The sequence below is a fragment of the Abrus precatorius genome, unplaced genomic scaffold (assembly GCF_003935025.1).
Source record: "Abrus precatorius isolate BTA unplaced genomic scaffold, Abrus_2018 Scaffold8, whole genome shotgun sequence".
In the NCBI taxonomy this organism is placed as follows: Eukaryota; Viridiplantae; Streptophyta; class Magnoliopsida; order Fabales; family Fabaceae; genus Abrus; species Abrus precatorius.
In genome coordinates, this window is record NW_020874428.1 from 26,643,919 (window position 1) to 26,657,567 (window position 13,649).

Sequence of the window (13,649 nt, forward strand, 5' to 3'; positions counted from 1 at the left end):
AGAAAATTAAGAATTACTTCGCATTGACTATCACACTGATGGGCAAGACATCATATATACTCGTCTAAACTCCCAAATTACAAGTTATCACTGATCCATTAGAAAGTTCACTGCAGCTACGGATAAATTGCCATATGAAACAACAAACAAATTACTCAATAATCGCTCCCCATCATGTTATATTGTCAAAGAATATGAAGTATTCATTATGATGGTGAACAATCCTGTATTAAAACTACAACAAGAGATGAGAGACAACCTAAACAATTATTGATTACAACACCAATCTCACAGATTATTACATTCCTGTAAGGCCCGAATCATGAAGGAAGCTGCAGAGTTCTCTGCCTCCTTCACCCGAGATTTTTCATCCCCTGACATTTTAAGTATACCATCTGCAGTTGCTATTTGAACAGAGCACACAAATTTCTTTTCATGAGAGGGACCTGAATCCTTCTCGATGCTGTAAATCATTGCAGAGTAGTAAGATGATAGTCTACAAGGAGGATCAAAAGCTTCACATAATGCAACTGAACTAAAAGAATAAATAGGAAAGGAAACCAACTTTTGGACCCAAAATTACAACCTTTGATTTTGGCAAGGGTATTTTTAAATGCATGTATAAAAAAGAACAAGCAAAAGATAAATATAACTATATTATGTCACTGTACGTACTCAACATTTGAATGTTAAAATAATGCAACTGAATTGAAAATGAAAGGAAAATCCATTACCAATAATGTTATACGTTCAACATAGGAATAATGATAATAGGGCAGCAGGGGTTACTTACTTATACACTGGTTTGGACCATTTTTTCATCCCACAGAGCTCGTGTAGCTTGTGTTTGGCAGCTCCAAACACGAAGGAACCATCATCGCCAGCACAAAAATCTAACATGAAATTACTGACAGGAAGCAATTCTGCTAGCTTATGCAAAGCAATTTTAGCAGCATCAAGCTTTGCAATGTCCTTCTGATCGGAGGAAGCAGAGGCCACAAACTTTCCATCAACATAGACACTAGCAATGCTTTTGGCACCGTTCCTCCAATGCTTTATGTCAACATGTTTCCCCTTCTTCTGGCAAATCTCATAGAGCATCGTCACCGGTTGAGGCTGTTGCTCCAAATCATCCGGGGTCACCATCGGTTCCAAGAGAGCCCTAAATATCTGCCACAAATCACAAAGCAATTAACAATATCATGACGAATTGAGTGATTGATGTAAACGGTAACGGAAAGTACCACCCAGAGTTTTTGAAGGTCGAAGTTAACGTCGATGTAAACGGCGGCGGCGACGGACTCGACAATGTCGGCGAGAACCTTGGGGGCTTTGACCAAACCACCGTAGGCGACGAGGTGGTTCTCTTGGGAGACGACGTTGACGAAGTCTTTGACCTTGAGGATGAGGGGAGGGGCGTTGTGGCGGACGAAGCGGTGGAGGCCGTAGCGGATGGCAACGCGGGCGAGTTTTTCGGTGCTGACGTTGGCGGCGCGGAGGAGGGAGAGGTCGCCGGGGTCGAGAGTGGGGTAAGCGAGGAAGAGGTGATTGCTGATGGCGAGGCCCAAAACGGCGTCGCCCATGAACTCGAGGCGCTCGTAGGAGATGGCGTTGGCGAAGGAGGAGTGGGTGAGGGCGTCTTCTAGAAGCTTCTTATTTCTGAATCTGTACCCAATGGCGTTCTCCACTGCCTCCAGCAACGTCTGTTCCATCTCCGCAGATGGAGACAAAGACGACGTCGTTCCGGTGCCACAGTAGCTTGTGAGTGTGAGAGTGACGACGGATCAGGATTAACTACCCTCACACGTTTCCCTTTAGTTTTCTGCTAAGAGTGACGACGGCTCAGGATTAACTTCCCTCACACGTTTCCCTTTAGTTTTTTTTTATTTCGGTTTTCTGCTGATAAATACTCTCTCCGATTTTTTTATAAAAAATAAAATAAATTTTTTTATTTTTATTATAAAAATACATAATAATTTTAAAATATATTAATTATTAATTTTTTTATATTTTTAATAATATTATTAAATATATAAATTACTAACTATATCATTTAATATTATAAATATTTTTAAAATAAATTTTATATTTATAAAAAATAGAAGTGATTTAATTATTATTTTTAATTCTAGAAGATAATTTATATTTATTATTAAGATATTTATTTATAATAACAAAAAATGATAGCACTACTTTTTGGTCATCTCTCTCTTTTGTTTGGTCGTGAGTCATCTCAAATAAAAGCGTTGCAAGTTACATATTGTTACGATCATCGTCCGTATGATTGTCGCCCGTTCACTGCCACTGTCGTGGAAGCATCCTTGAAGCCCTTCAAATTTTATTCCTGAAACAAAATCATCAAATTACCATTTTTGCATTTTTATTTATGAAATGTTTTTAAAAAACATTAGACAAATATGGAGTACTGATTTTATAGATATACATAAGAAAGGACAATTTAGTGTGAAGAGAAGAGCAGTTCAAATAATTCATATACGATAAAAACATTTTCTTAAATGAAAGAACAATTATTCAAAAAAAGGCAAACACGTCCATCAATGTGATTCTTGGCTAGACCACCCGGTCGATGATTATTGCGGCATCCTAACTGACTTATTTCCTGCAATTTGCACTCTCCTTGGTATGGACCGGGAACTTCAAGAATTTATCACTTTCCATTGGTGGAATTCCATCGCCATCAAATTATACGTTGCATATCCTTTCTTTCTACAACATCTAATTTATAATCTCAATATTTATCACTTTCCAGTGGGGGAACCGTGTTTAGGAATACAACCCTTTTAAGTATCTTACTATAAGCTTGAACATACTAACTAAGGGGAAAAAAGAACCAACCAATTTACTACATATAAATTACCAGCACGACCGAGTACATACAGTCAATAATCACAATCTCTTTCCGCACAAAAGCAACAAACTTATCTCAAGTTTCAAAACAAATAGTTAATTGGGTCAGAAGTTTATTGAATTCCTAAGTAATATATCAATTATTAAAATAAAGTATTATCATTTTAATCATAACTAGTAAATACTGTATTATATTTTGAAATAGATGGATCATCATGAGTTTGAATTATTTATATGCCAATTAAGAGGGCTCTATTCTCATGTGATATGAGTTTACTGTAACAGAAAGAGCAATTCACTCCCAAAGATCAAATGAAAAGATAGATCATTCCCTATAAACTCTACATTCTTAGTATATGTCTAACTGAAAATGCTATTTTATGTGTCGCAAGTTTATATTTTTTCCAAACACAGAAGGGATGATGTAGAAAGCCCGGCAACGAAGCAAGATCCGTATTCTCACGACACCATCATATGATCGAATCCTCCTGCAGCTTGAAGTGAAGGAACCCGATTGACTCCAATATTATGAAGCAACTGCTGTAGCCACCTCCTAGTAGTTGGGTCTTCCTGAATACGAAAAACCAAAACCAGCTAATGTAAACAAACTAAACATGAATAATCCCTTCGAAAGGACAAGTAAAAAATAATCCCTTTGAAGAAGAGAATAAGCTTTGCTAGTTACTGCCCTACTGTAGAACGGCTTAATTTCCGATTTACTTAATCAAGTAACTCCAATCCTTTTGATAAAATCAGATTTGTATACTAATAATATCACTTACACGAAGGCAGCTATTGAATGTGGCATCTCTTAACATGTCCGGAAGACAGGATCTTAATGCCTCACAAGCACTGCATTGAAATAACCGAAATTTTATCAGAAGCTTGGGAAGAAGTAAAGGCATGGGAAGAGAACTTTCAAAATTGGAGTTGCTATCTACTTAACCAACCTCTGATTATCTGACAGGCGAAGATAACATCGAATGATATGCTTCAAAAGACGAGATGAAGGTTGCTCTACAAGAGCTGCCACCATGTTTGCCAAAACTCGACCTACAGCATAAAAGCGGTCTGCCGTAGTACAAATATATTTCAAACCAAAATCATCCAACAGAATTTTTTGAACTATAAAGGTTGCAACCTGCAGTGATGGAATTTTCATTAGACACAAATATTCCTTTTTACTAATATTTGATTTACATAAAACAGGATCAAGAGATAGAGGCAACAGCAATCAAGTAGCTTAGCATTTACAAAGCACATAAGTACATGAGTACATTAATTAGCACATAATAGTTAATCTATATTAAAGATTTAGCTCTCAAGTTTCAAGGACAATATTCGAACTCATGTAGTAAAAATATTGGTGTTGACTTGCATTTTGATGCAACTAAACATGTCAAGAAGAGTTCGATAGTCCCATGACAAGTCTGAAAGAGTAAAAGAATGTTCTTTAAAAAACACCGACGCCAAGTTCAAATGGTATTCATTTATCTTAAGCCAAGGCCAGCCTCTTCAACGGTGATCTCATTGATCAGTTAAATAGTAGCTAATTGCCTAACACTTACTGTGTAGCACTGTATTTGAACAAGCTTCATATGCATACATGTTATGTTAATCATGCATCATACAAAAAAAAAAAAAAAAAGCTCAGAGAAAAATGAAGAAGGAAATAGATTGTGAGTCCAATTCATCCAAATAAAATACTTTGCCAAACCAAATTGGTTAAAACAAGAATTAGTAAACTTAACAGTTTTTGACAATTCACTGCCCATTTCCATACTGCGCAGGCACAGTGGAATAATCTCTGTTGAAAGAAGGAAACTTATAACATCTGTATCATCAACCTGGTGAATATGAACAGAAGGGAAATTAAACAAATGAAAAAACATAAGTATAAATGATGTACATATGACATAGAAGGAAAAGAATTCAACAATCTCATGAAGGGCTTAAAATAGTTGGAGAACTTTTATTCCCAGATAATGGTGATGAATTCATTCTAACAAGTTGGAATTGTATGTCCCCAACTCCCACTACATTATGCAAAATCTTCACAAGATTGAATTTGAAACTTTAACAGATATAGCAGAAAAACTACCACGAGCATGATAAGACTATAATAAAACTAATTATTTGTGACAACTAACTTTGATAAACCATCTAGCTGTTTCCCATACATTTTATAATAATCAATAATCAGTTGTTACTATTTTTAAAATGACGTATTAATTTAAGTTACTTTCATATGTAATTTTTTACGGTAAAGGCCTTTTGTGACTATTTTTACTAATTGAAATTATTCTTTCTTCGGCATAAGTGTAACAAAAAAATATTCTTCTAATAGTCAAGCGTATGCACCAACAGAATCAGCAAGGAAGTAGTACCTTCACCAATGCACCAATGACACCAAGACTGGTAAGCCTCAAATACTCAAATGGTCTTGACTTACTTGTGGTATTAAGGAAGGGATACAGATATAGAGGTATATGAGCTGCAGATGAGAAAAGTTGTGTAAGAATGAGCAGACAAATATCTTTTTTCATTCAAGTGTTATTTTAATGAGCAAAAACCATGCAGAAATAGATATGTTAATGTCAAAGCCAACTCTATACATTTATATTACCCAAAAAAAAAAACTGTGATATGCTTGTGATTTCGGCCCAAAAGCTTCTATCTATGGATGCTTGTGACTTGTGAGCGTATAGAATTTTGCAATTAAAATTCAGACAAAAACCACAAGCAGAAAGTATGACCGGTCACTAAGAAAAAAAAAAAAAAAAAAACAGGTGGCATGACCAAAGGAGTAAGAAACTCCAATTTCAAGCAAGCAAAACTATTAAGTCTTGTGACGATAGGCAATATTAAGGGAGCACAAATTGAATTTAAAATTTATCCTCATGATTCTTTTTACACACAGAAACTAGTTACTGGATCAAAGACCTTCCAAGCAGGCCTCTTATAATACTTTAATAAATAGGAAAAAGGGAAAGATAATAAAAAGGTTCACCGTTTTTTACTTATTGAACATGCACTATACAAAGGCAAAGAACTCATTAAATGGAATAAGATAGTAATTACAACAAATACATTATAAGATACAGTGGAAACTTTGGAAAGAAGGAACTAAATTTGCAAAAGGAGAGAATTTGTCCATCTATTGAGGTTGTATGTTTATCATAACTAAGAGATCAAATTCAAAGTTGATATGCAGTCTATGATTGAGCTCATCAGCTTGGATTATATCCCTCTCTTGCCCTGATCCCTACTAGTTTCAGAGTGCTCTTTCCCACTGTCAGTATTACTCAGATAGCATCAACCAAATCTCAATAAGCTGACATCATTTCCAGCAATAAATTTTTCTTATTATAAGCACAAGTCAGTGTGTCTTTCGATTAGCTTATTCTGTGTTCAAAACAGGTTACAACAAAAAAATCCTTGAGAGAACTTTCACAAAAAGATCAGTAGAATAGTAGACACAAGTTCAGAGTCCTTGATATGAATGACTAAATTATTATTACCATTGAGGAATTGCATCCTTGTTTCAAGGTGAGATGCCACGCACTACAAGAAAAGCATGAGAATAAAGAAATGTGTTAGCATAACAATGTCACTTTTCATCTAGTTATCACATGAAGAAAAGGGGAAATAAAAGACCCAAGAGAATATAATACACGTGGCGGGACTCATTTCCAAAGCAATTTATTTTCAGTGTTAAGAATAATTTTCAGAGCATATTGAAAGTGTCTATTGTCACTCCTAAACGTCTGTTATCACTCACTTTTAAGTGATTTTTGCCTAAAATACCTCTTTTTTCTCTCTTATTACCATATTAAGGACACTCTCTTAGAAAAATTTTAAGGATATTTTACATTAAAAAAAATAAAATTAAATTGGAGTGGCTATAGACACATGCATATCACAAATGACACACTCAAGCTTGTCGCAAATCAATTCTCACCTGAAGAAGAGCAAGAGCATTGCAAACCCGATTTGATTGTGCTGGAGTAAGATTTGGCGGAGAAAGAACAGGGTATATTGAAACTATTTCCTGGAAGAAAGTAACCAAAAAAAAAAAAAAAAAAGAGTAAGAAACTCCAACCCTTAAAACAATAAATAAGCGAAATATTAGTTTGTTTGATGATACGAATTCATACAAAGGCATACCTGCAAAAGTGCTGCAATAGTACCAAATGAATTCCACAACAAAGGAGCGAGATCCTGAAACAACTCTCTCTTCTAAAAAATATTAAAAAGAGAGAGAGAGAGGGAGAAAATAGAAATTGATGAGCTCACTGTATGAGTGAGGAAGCAGCATTGACAAAGCACGAGAAGACATGCAAGAGAAAGAAAGCGACCATAGCACGTAACATCCTAATTAACAGTGCTAAGCTTGAATTTCAAACGAAACACAATCCCTAACGAATGCTTTCACTTAACGAAAACGACAGAGAAATAGAGAGAGGGAAAAGGACCTTGGAGAGTTCGAGAAGAGCGTTTTCACGGAGATCGGGATTGCTGAGTTCGAGAACGAGGTGTTCGACAGAAGCCATCTTGCGTTCCTTGTTGGCAGAGGGAGGTCCAAACGACGCGGCGTTCATGGAAATGGATTGGGGCAAATTGGCCATTAATTGATTAGGAAAATGCGTGTGAGCGCCAACTATGACTATATATAGAATTTATGAAGCATTGAGTGTAATGAGAGAGTGTATGAGATGAGTGATGAGAGCAGTTTCATTTACTCGTATGTGCGTGCGAATGTAAGCGAGAAAATGGTGCGTTTTGGAAAGACGCCGCGACACATGCTTTGCATGCCACTGAATGCAAACCATAACGCCTGTCTCTGTCACCCTACATTAACATACAATATTTTCAACAACATCATTTCACCGTGTTGTTTTCGGATATTCATTAAAAATAAAATAAAATTATTTTTAAACATATTTTTACTGTGATATATTTCAACACGATTTTAAATGAAATTTCTTATTTTTTTTAAATTAATTTTTTTATTTGAATTATGTGTAATTTTGATCTTTCAATTTATTATAATTTAATATTTTTTAATTTTGAAGTCATATAATTTTGGTCTCTTTGTTAATTTTTTATTTAAAATTTCAATTTTTTCCTTTTTATCTTTTTTTTTAAATTCTAATAGAATTAGTATATGAAATAATTTTATAAATTAAGGGGTAGAAATTTTATTGAGACTGGAGTTTCAAAAGTTTGGTATTTTTTATTTTTAGTTAAGTATGATATTTTATTTTGTTATTTTTTAGAATAATATATTTTAATTTATGAATATTTTGAGTAAAAATTGATAATTTAAGAGTTTTAGATGGAAAAAAAATAGTAAATGACTAAATTTGTTATATTTCAAAAATAGAAAAAATTAATTAGCGTAATAAATTTTTAAGAAGCAATATTGTACATGATAAAAGATGCATTTGGACAACAATTTCATTAAGTGTTTTTTTTTTTTGAAAAAAAATTACACAAGAAATTTGTAAAAACATATATTTGACCATGATACGTATTTGTACAAGTTGAAATAAATTAAAAATAACTAATTTTCATAACTTGTTTTAATAACTTATATTAAAATAATTATTCAAATAAGTTAGAAAGAGTTTATAGGAGTTATATATTGTTTTCATAAATTTTCCATAAATTCTTCTAAACAAACATCAAGTTTATTGAAATATACTTAAAATAATTTATGAAAGTTTTAAACTAGTTTCTTAAACTATTTGCAAACAGTTTCAAAGGTACTCTAAAAAGAAAAATACATTTTGTATTTATTTTTATTTTAACAACTTCTTAGAAATTTCAAACTTTTTTTTAGAAAAGTGTTATTACGTCATGAATACATATTTTTGAATTATTTTTTAAATAAATATAAAATTAAAGAAATATATTTAATAATTTTTATTTGACATTTATAGACATATTAAAAGAATCATATATCCTGCAACCGAACAAAATCATAAATGTTGGTAATATATATTAAATGTTAAGAATTAACAGATATTTAAAGTGGTAAAAATTTAGTTTTTTTTTTTTAACTAAGCTTTTGAATGTGAGTACATTATTGGGAGTCATGCTTTCCAAATCGTTTTTAATTAACCAAAAAAAAATTAGAAATAAAAAAACAAGTTAATTAAAATTTAAAACAATTTCCTACAAATTAACCTAGAAGGTGGTGAAATAATTATTTTTTTAAAGTTCATTAAGATTGATGGACGTTTAGAAAAAAAAAAATTGTGATCACTTATATATATTAAAAATATTTTAGTAAAGTTTATGATAAAATTAATACCATGATAAAAAATTTAAATAAATAGTTAATTAAACTATTTGCGTAAACATATTTAAAATTGATATTTTGATATCAAGACTATGAATGAACAAGACTCCCTTAAAATGAGGTATCTTTTTATCAATAGTGATAGTTTTTTTTTAATGTCGCAATTGATAAATAAAATTAGATTAAAGTAAAACAAAAAAATTTAAAGAATACAAGAAAAAAAAATTAACGCAAATGAATACATGATAGATCAATCCAAAAAGCAATTAATTGAATTATCATTCCACATTATAAAAAAATTATTATCCCACCAGAAAATGTCTTCACAGTATTTCAAATAATTATAGATCAATCAGGTTTTGATACCGTGTCCTCCCAAAAAAAAAAAGAAAAGAAAATCTAATCCTTCATGCAATATATTGGCCACGTTGTAGAGAGGTGCATGGCTATTAGGCTGATGTCACTGGTTTGGGTGCGTCTTTGCCTTTGTGTTCTGAGCTACCTTTATGAGGATTTGGTTCCTTCCCCTTCGTTTTCAACGCGAAGAAACGAACCCATGTGAAAATCTCCAAACCAGATGCTATGGCACCCAAGAGACTCAGAATTCCCACGAATACCCATTTCCATCCCTTTCCCCCTTCCAAAATCGAAATTCCTTGAAATATGTTTATAAATATGATAGCAAGCAATCCATAACCAAGAAAATGATGGTACATGTTCCAATACTTGCGGTAATCATCCGTCACCTTTGGCTTTAAGCGAAAAGCCAACATCTGATAACCAAATCTATATATTACTATCTTCCATCAATTTTAATATATGCAACAAGAATGAAAGTTCTTTCTTATTTTAATAATATGTAAGGTTATCAAATTCATTTTTAAAAATATTAATAAATTTTTAATATTAAACCAAAAAGACAATAAGAAAGAATAAATTTGTTTATTTTATAAAAATGGAAATCATCATTCTTTTTTTACAAATGTAATTAAATTGTGCTTGTAATCAATCCATTTATGAATATGTAATTTTAAAAAATCAATGAATAAATATGTATTTGTTAATCATTTAACACACTCTTAAAAAAAATTGTTTCTACTATTTTTTATTAAACAATGAAAATATTGTTATCCTATTAATGCCCATTCATTTTATTTATTTACAAAAATAACATGAGATAATGTAAATTTTGAAAATAATTAATTATTCTTAAATTCTTAGTTAAAACAGCTTAATCATACACATAATAAAAAATTTTAAGTTATATTTTAAACTTTTGAAACAGATGGGGTATACATATAATATCAATTCAACATTTCTAAGCTAAACTTAATTACTAGGCAACGATCCATGTACAAGTTTCTTATATATGAGAGAGAGAGAGAGAGAGAGAGAGAGAGATTACTTGGATTGTGCTAAATGTAAATATGACAATGCCAAAGGTTCGATGAGTGTGGAAGGTGTAGTATCTTGAAGAATGTCCAAGACTGAGTCCAACAGCCCAGCCAGCGGTGCCGATGAGGAAACCAGATAATTGGCAACCAATGTGCAGATGAAACCACGTTGGCTCCAATTTAAAAGGAAACACTCGAAAGTATCTCGCGATTATAATTCCAATGGGTAACAGTGTTCCCCACCCGATAATGTTCAAGACTCCGTGTACCTATATTTCAAGCATAAACCACCACTATGTATAAATATGCCTCTACACACCCCACAAGAAAAGAATATTCCTGATACAAGGCAATTCTTGTAATTTATTTGTTCAAATATGCGGTGCATCTTTGGAAATAGGTTAGAAATCCACAATGCAAATTTCATATAAAAATTACAACCAGGAGCATTAAAATAAATACGAATTTATGACTATTTAAATATAAACTCAATCATGCACATAGTTAGTCTTAATTATGAAAACTACCGGTGAGAACATATGTAACAAAACAATGTGTTCATCACCACCGCCTAAACTCAAACAATATTTATTATAGGTAAATGTTAATCATGCTTTTAAGGTATTAGTTAAGAAATTAAAAGTAAAAAAAAAATGTCAAAAATATAATAAATATACATTTCTTCATAATTTTCGATGCAATCCAATACAATATTTAAATTTTTTTCAGTTTCTTAACCAGTGCCTTAGCGAGGCCATCGTTGAAGAGAAAATGATTTCTTACCGATCTAAGGAAACTCCGATACTGTCCAGTGCTTTGGCCGCTGCTAGAAGTCAAGTCTATCGTCTCTGTGCTGTCGACATTGCGAAGAGTTGTTGGATGGCTCTTGGGATGGTTATTTTCAATTTTATTCCCTACTTGCCACACATGGTTCAGCCTTGTAATGTTATACTCTGGAGAATTAGGGAGGGTCAATCTAGCATATATGGTGTACAAATTAGACACCTCTTTCGTCATTGCCTTGTTCGACACACCAAGTCCAATGTTTGATGGCAGAAGACTGCAACCCGTTTTGGTTTCCTTGGTAACGTCGTATGTGTTTACTTCTAACAATTCATCTAAGCGTTTAATGCCAATGATAGCTTTGGTTCCAATCATCTCTGCCCTTTTCCCTGGATTCACTCCCCATGCTATCCATCCTTCGGGGGTGTTTATTTTTGCACCAAACAAGACTTCAAGGATTGTGGAGTTTGTGCTATTGTGGTAGCTCCACCCGAACTCAGCCCCAAGAGTGCGCAATCTCTTGCAGTCTGAGATGTTTCTTTGTTGTGCAAGTTTGGTAAAAGCTTCACTACAGGTTTGACTATTGTCACCATAGGCAAGGGAGAGCAAGGCCAATGACAAAATGGTTAGTGGCAATGTAGTTGAGGTTGCCATGCTTTGCTAGCTCTTCATATGTTGTCTCTTTTTCTTTTGTTTTTTGTGGTTGGAATATATATGATACGATATATAGAAAGAGCATTATAAGAAGTGATCCCTTTCTTCGGAATACCAAAGAGTAATTATTACAGTACAGCTTGTTACGTTGTAGTTCTTAGTTTTCCAAAGTGATACATTCTTGCACAACTGCTAAATTAAAATTTTCTTTAGATTTTATTAAAATAAATTATACCAAAAATTTATTAAAATAACTTATAAAAATTATAAACTATTTTCTACAAATTATTCATAAATTCTTCTGTTTCTGCTTTAAACTAACACTCGAAGAGAATCGACAGCTGTATCGTGCAGTGTAATTGTTGAATCGCTTTGAAAAAGATGGACTAAATTTACCCGAGTTCGAAGATTATGCTTCCGTGACATGTTGGAAACCCCCTTAACTTTTTGCTTTGTTATGTAAGTTCCCGAGAGGCATAACAGTCAAGTTGTGGGTGCTTACGTTGTTCTCATATTCGTTACTTTATGAGTTAGTCACCTTCGTTTCATACTTTCATGGTAAGTTTGTGTTGCAATACATAAAAATTCAGAATAGGGCGATGTTACTTAGAAATATACTTTATTTCTCAATTATAAGTACTTAAGCTATTTTAGAAAGTACATGGGTAAAGATAAGATTGATGCTAAGTTTGGATTAAGATAAATGAATATAAAGACAGAAGAGCAGTAAAAAAGTAGTAATAAACTTATATAAAAGCTATAAAGTGCTAAGAAATTGAAAAATAAGGGTTAAATATAAAAAGGTTTATGTTTGATAAATCCTTTGATGATCTATAATTTGTTGTATAATTGGTATTTATAAAGTTAAACTACCTGTTATTAACTCTCACTAAGCCTATTTATCACGTCTTTACTTTTTTATTTTCTAAATCAAGTCTACAAACAGGTAAAATCATAACTAAACAATTATAATGATGGTAACTACTTTTTACTCAATTACTAACTAAAATATCATTATTCAGTAACTAAACATCTCATCAATTGACCACATTTATTTTGTTTTTATTTTTTATTATATATATATATTTCAAATATAATTATGATATGATTAACATGTGATTTGCTTTTTATTTTATTTTTATTTTTGTTTACAGAGCAACCTATAAATTCAATTTTTGTCATCATCTTTAAAGTTCAGGGAGTAATGATGAAGATATATCTTATTCCTTTACTTGGTTATTTTCTTTTCTCTTAAAACAACTAAATCTTTTTACAACCACCTTAATGTCCATCAACAGTGCAATCTAATTAGAAAAATATGTACATTAACAATTCAACTCTCATTTATAAGGTAACTATCTTATTATTCAATGTTCTTAACATACTTGATGATCACCAAGCTTCTCGACTGGTCTTGATTGACATATTAATAATTCGTTGGCACCAAATTTTCCAATTAGATGCTTAATTTCTCAAATAAGACTCATGCTCCGGTGATGATTTTTACGCTATTAGTTCGATAACATTGGTCCGATCATTTTGCCTCTGATTTTCATTTGATTATTTTTATCATAGCAACCATTTTTACACATGTAAACACGTGTGAAATACAATTTTGGATAACTTAATTACTTTGATAATAT

The 13,649-nt window shown here is 32.3% G+C and overlaps 2 protein-coding genes and 1 pseudogene across 4 annotated transcripts; all 3 read right to left on the minus strand.

Moving 5' to 3' along the window:
- LOC113847537 (ribonuclease 3-like protein 2) lies at window positions 1-1,874 on the minus strand. Of its 3 annotated transcripts, none has more exons than XM_027476707.1 (3): window positions 1,245-1,874; window positions 794-1,170; window positions 1-463 (listed from the first exon to the last, which is right to left on the minus strand). In XM_027476707.1, exons 1-3 carry the CDS (start codon window positions 1,710-1,712, stop codon window positions 289-291), a joined length of 1,020 nt encoding a protein of 339 aa, XP_027332508.1. In that variant the 5' UTR covers window positions 1,713-1,874; the 3' UTR covers window positions 1-288. The 3 variants fall into 3 exon arrangements, with proteins under 3 accessions (XP_027332508.1, XP_027332509.1, XP_027332507.1); XM_027476708.1 differs by having other exon boundaries at window positions 157-463; window positions 1,275-1,806; XM_027476706.1 differs by having other exon boundaries at window positions 158-496.
- A 1,453-nt stretch (window positions 1,875-3,327) lies between these two features.
- Window positions 3,328-7,496, minus strand: LOC113848241 (CCR4-NOT transcription complex subunit 9-like). The gene is made up of 9 exons (XM_027477660.1): window positions 7,344-7,496; window positions 7,036-7,107; window positions 6,830-6,919; window positions 6,390-6,432; window positions 5,256-5,362; window positions 4,620-4,715; window positions 3,819-4,009; window positions 3,651-3,720; window positions 3,328-3,438 (listed from the first exon to the last, which is right to left on the minus strand). Exons 1-9 carry the CDS (start codon window positions 7,494-7,496, stop codon window positions 3,328-3,330), a joined length of 933 nt encoding a protein of 310 aa, XP_027333461.1.
- A 2,128-nt stretch (window positions 7,497-9,624) lies between these two features.
- On the minus strand, window positions 9,625-12,024 carry LOC113874570 (annotated as a pseudogene).
- Window positions 12,025-13,649: the final 1,625 nt, after the last annotated feature.

Bases quoted from the DNA above. Each gene is read 5' to 3' on its own strand.
- LOC113847537 (XM_027476706.1), bottom strand. From the start codon at position 1,712: ATGGAACAGACGTTGCTGGAGGCAGTGGAGAACGCCATTGGGTACAGA. The intron at 1,171-1,244 runs GTACTTTCCGTT...GATTTGTGGCAG, and splicing joins ACCTTCAAAAACTCTGGGTG to ATATTTAGGGCTCTCTTGGA. The intron at 497-793 runs GTAAGTAACCCC...TCCTCCTTGTAG, and splicing joins TGGTCCAAACCAGTGTATAA to ACTATCATCTTACTACTCTG.
- LOC113848241 (XM_027477660.1), bottom strand. From the start codon at position 7,496: ATGGCCAATTTGCCCCAATCCATTTCCATGAACGCCGCGTCGTTTGGA. The intron at 6,433-6,829 runs GTGAGAATTGAT...CTTTTCTTGTAG, and splicing joins ATGCTCTTGCTCTTCTTCAG to TGCGTGGCATCTCACCTTGA. The intron at 3,721-3,818 runs GTTGGTTAAGTA...ATTTCAATGCAG, and splicing joins CGCCTGTCAGATAATCAGAG to TGCTTGTGAGGCATTAAGAT.